The 4,310-nt window shown below is 47.3% G+C and overlaps 1 protein-coding gene across 1 annotated transcript; it reads left to right on the top strand.

Moving 5' to 3' along the window:
- Positions 1-302: 302 nt before the first annotated feature.
- LOC147985857 (uncharacterized) lies at positions 303-4,012 on the top strand. Its single transcript, XM_087539950.1, has 2 exons — positions 303-499; positions 2,461-4,012. Exon 2 carries the CDS (start codon positions 2,467-2,469, stop codon positions 3,616-3,618), a length of 1,152 nt encoding a protein of 383 aa, XP_087396076.1. The 5' UTR covers positions 303-499; positions 2,461-2,466; the 3' UTR covers positions 3,619-4,012.
- The last annotated feature ends 298 nt before the right edge of the window (positions 4,013-4,310 follow it).

Below are 4,310 nucleotides of genomic sequence, written 5' to 3'. Positions count from 1 at the left end.
TGCATCTTTGACTTGGTCAGATCACACTGAAAGAGATCTCAGCGGTTCAGGGAACACTAGACCAGCAAGAGCATGAATGGCATGCTGCGAACTTGTGGACTGACGGCCCGAAGGAAACGCTCCGCAATTCTTCCACTCTTTGCCTATTGAGCCCCCGATACAGCCAGACATTACAGATTATTGGGAAGGGCAATCCTGTAAAATGATATAAGGAAGGAAAGGAGGGGATGGGCGGGACGCTGAAAATATAGAGCCCCTGAGCCCAGGTGACGACGGTGAGATTTTGAATTAGTACCCCGAGAGTTGCGTGTCCCGTTTGCTTGGCCTCAGAGCTTCGCGCCCCACCTTGGCTCTCTCCCTCTCCTCTCCCTCCTCCTCCAAGCCCATTCCGTCTGCTTCCAGAGGCGACGAGCGGCGGGCGAGGGATCGCGGCCTGCACGTGAGCCGCGGCGGCGACATCTTCTCCCTCACCGGGCCAGCTGCTCCCGCCGGCTGCCTGGTAAGCAAGCGCCGCCCACCACCTTCCTCCCCGCCTCCTCCTCCTCCGTCTGCTAGGTTTCTCCGGCCGCATTCGCACCTGGGCTGGTGTGCCGCCGCGCTCAATGCGGGTCCTCGGTGCCGCGCCCACCCGTGTAGCTTCCTCGCGAGCGGGGTTTGCGTTCTGAGTTGACTGCTCGAAATGTTTTGCTGCGTCTCGTTGGACGCGGTTTGCGATCGGTGGTGCCTGCTCTACGCGCGCCTCCGCGGTTTGTGATGTGCCGATTTGACATCGATTGCGCAGCTAATGCTTGCTTAGCTGCATAGTTGATTTTGGGGAATTTGATGGAATTTGTTCGGGCGCGTACATGGGTTGCAGCGATATAGGAGGCGCCACCCCTTGTAATTCTGATAGTTGCTCGTTGGTTGATTTTGGGGAGGGTTTGATGTCAATTTGTTCGGGAGCGTACAGGGTTTGCAGAGGCGCACCCCCCTTATAATTCTGGTAGTTGCTTATTAGTTGATTCTCTGGAGAATTCGATGTCAATTTGTCCGGGCCGATATAGTTGAGGGTTTGCAGTTAGGAGGTGCGCTCCTTCTAGTTCCAATAGTTCCTTAGCTGTCTTGTGTTGATTTCGGGGAGGATTTGATGTCGATTTGGTCATGGCTCACATCTGTCAATGCGATATACTACAGGGTTTGCAGCTTCGAGTGATAGGTGTTTCTTCAGCTCCCTTTATTGTATGTTTTGAGCAGGAGATCGTGGTATCATGGTCACTGTCAGACTCCAGATTGAATATATTCTGCCTGCACTGTCGATTCAGTTTATAAATTTTGTCTGTGTCCCCGGTGGTTTTTGTGATCAGCGTCCCTTACCTACTGTGACCAGTATTTTGATTCTATAAAGCATTGCATAGCTTCATTTGAAGAACCATCTAACTTGGGAAGTTTCAGACAGCACTGCACTCTTGTTAGATGAACGTTTGGGGCCTATTAGGAATTCATTACAAGTGAGCATCAATAGAAATGAGTGTAAAGGTTGTTATGCTGTCTTAGTACCGCTCTGCCTGATGTCTTCAACGGTTGGATATGGCATGATAAAATTCATTCGGGGAGGATCCGATGCCAATTTGTTTGGGTGCGATATAGTACACATCCGGGTTTGCATCAACATGGGACACACGCCTCTGATAGCTGTTTAGTTGATTTTGGTCGAGGATTTGATGCCGAATTTGTTCAAGCACCATATAGTACAGGGCTTGCAGCAATATGGAGGCGCGCCCGGGCGCCCCCTTCTAGTTCCCACAGTTGCGTAGCTGTCTTGTGTTGATTTTGGGGAGTATTTGGTGCCATTTTGTTTGGGGCTTTGTATTTGGTAATGGCAAGCATCTGTCAATGTGATATACAGGTTTTGCAGCTCTGATCGCAGGTGTTTGTTCAGCACCTTATGTTTTGAGCAGGAAATGGTCAGATCCAGACTGAACATTATGTCTGCTGTCGATTTAGTTTATCAGTTTTGTTTGTGTTAGACATACTGATGTGATGCAGATCAGCTGGGGCGCCAGTGGTTTTTTGTGATCAGCGTCCCTTTGCATCTGACCTACTGTGGCCAATTCTTTTTGCTTCTATATAAAGCATCACATAAGTTTATTTGAAGTACCATCTAACTTGGGGAAATTCAGACGGCACTGCATTCTTGTTAGATGAACTTTTGGTGTCTATGAGAATTCTTTACGAGTAAGTAGCAACGGTGATGATGTTGTGCTGTCTTAGCACCCCTCCACCTGCTGTCTTAAATGGTTGGACACATGATGAAATTGTTTGGCTTGTTAGGGCCATTTATAAGTCCCAGAATTAAATTTAAAAGGAGTGCTAGCAGTTAGAACTCCTTAAACTAACTGGTAGATTGTCACTGTTTTTGTTTTATTATGAGAGCATCAAGTTGTTTTATGCTAACTTGATCTTTTTGCTGTTTTCTTTCAGGTCAAGATGGATGTTTCATTGCCCCCAGATGTCATCCGGCAGCACATTTTCCCGTATCTACCAGCCATCGACATTCTTCGATGTAGATCAATTGGGACGGCCTGGAATCTTGCATATCTACAAGTAGATCCCCAGTTTCAATTGTCAGAGGTTCAGCCTACTCAAGGTGGCAGCAAACCAGTAGGTTTCCTTTTGAGGACAGACCAAGATCAAGCCAGAGCAACAAGGGGCACTACCATTCTCAGGTGTTTCAGAAAGCTAAACCAGTCTTTTGCTGGACGCAATGCCAAGATCGTTGCTAGCAGTGGTGGTTTGTACTGTGTTTACCTCAGCGATCCTCTAGAGTTCTTGGTCACCAACTTACTGGGAAATGTGCACATTAACCTAAACATTCCCATCCAAGAAGAGGATACCAACTGTGTCGGTATGGCTGCTTTTCCAGAAGGAGTTGCAGTTGCTGAGTATTTGGTGGTAATACCATTCAGGCCGGCCTATCTGAACCAAGGTGCAGACGCCGATCCAGCAATAAGGTTCATGATCTGGGGTTCTCAAGGCAGAGACTGGGACCAGCCGCTACACGCTCAGCAATGGCTTAATCACCCGCAAGTGCTTCATCTGGGAGGCTGGAACCCTAAGAATGTTGCTCAGATAGGAACTTCAATCTATTTCCACCTCTCTGAGAATGACCTAATTTGCTTTGATTTGCAAGGAGGAGATTCAGAGCACATAGACCTTTCTGTGCAACTCCTGGAAACAGAACAGAGGGCCCTTTGCATTTGGAATGGCCAATTGTGCTTCATGAGTCTGCTTTCAACCGATGTTCAGATATATGTCCTTCAGCATAACCAGTGGATTATGGCTCATGAAATAGGATTGCTCAACCATATTGAGGAATACAGATATGTGTTCAGAAGCTTAACAATGACACTCCGCAACAGAGCTGTGGAAACGCCAGCAGAAGCAATGGAAGGGGCAACAGTTGTGGGATATGCAGAGCCTAATTGGCTTCTTCTCAGGCAAAGGGGGAGTTTCATTATCATGAACGAAGAGATGATGCTACAGGGGAACGAAGATGGAAGGCCAAGAAGGGTCATGCTAAACAATGCTCGAGGAAATTTCTTCATGAGCCACTGCAGTAGTTTTGTCCAGGTTATCTGAAGGGTACACTCAGAAAATGACGTGGTCCAGTTGTCTGATTAAGACCGCCTCCTATCACCTTTCTCGTTGTCATGTTTCGACTTAGTGGTATGATACCTGTATAAACAAGGGATGGGTTAGTGTTTCTTGGGTAGCTGTTACTCCTGCCAGTTTGCTTTCGATCTTTTCTATCATCTGTGGTCTTGCCGGCGCCTGCATGCGCCTGGTGGCATTCCTTTGGGTCGTGTTGCTGCTGGTAGTAACGTAGCAGCTGGGATGGTTTTGAGCATTCTTCTGCACTTAACTTCGCTGGTTTCTTCCATGGCCCAGCTTGGCCGTATAACATTTTCTCCAATACATACTTGTATAAACAGAATTAAGTCTGCTCTGGATGAAGTTTTACTCTTCTGTAGGAATTAATGCTCAACGTTTGCGTTGTGTATATTTCTCCAATAAATATGTGAGTTTGTACTAGCACCTTTTTTCAGATGCTTATACTCTGTTGTTGCAAATGCCTGCCAATATTTGTTGGTTGCCAATGCCTGCCAATATTTGTTGGATTTCTTTCGAGAAGCACAGGCCTTAGTTCCTTTTTGTTCCAAGAAGAAAGACAGTTGAAGAAATTCATGCAAAGCTTGTCTAAGACTATGTGCGGCGGCAAGTGGATGCGTGGGAGAGGAGGATTGTGTGGGAGCGGACGAGGAGTCCGACGG

Source organism: Triticum urartu, chromosome 2A, assembly GCF_056163025.1.
Source record: "Triticum urartu cultivar PI428250 chromosome 2A, HENAU_Tu73, whole genome shotgun sequence".
NCBI lineage: Eukaryota > Viridiplantae > Streptophyta > Magnoliopsida > Poales > Poaceae > Triticum > Triticum urartu.
Note: the sequence above shows the minus strand (reverse complement) of the source record. Positions and strands in the feature narration are given on the sequence as shown.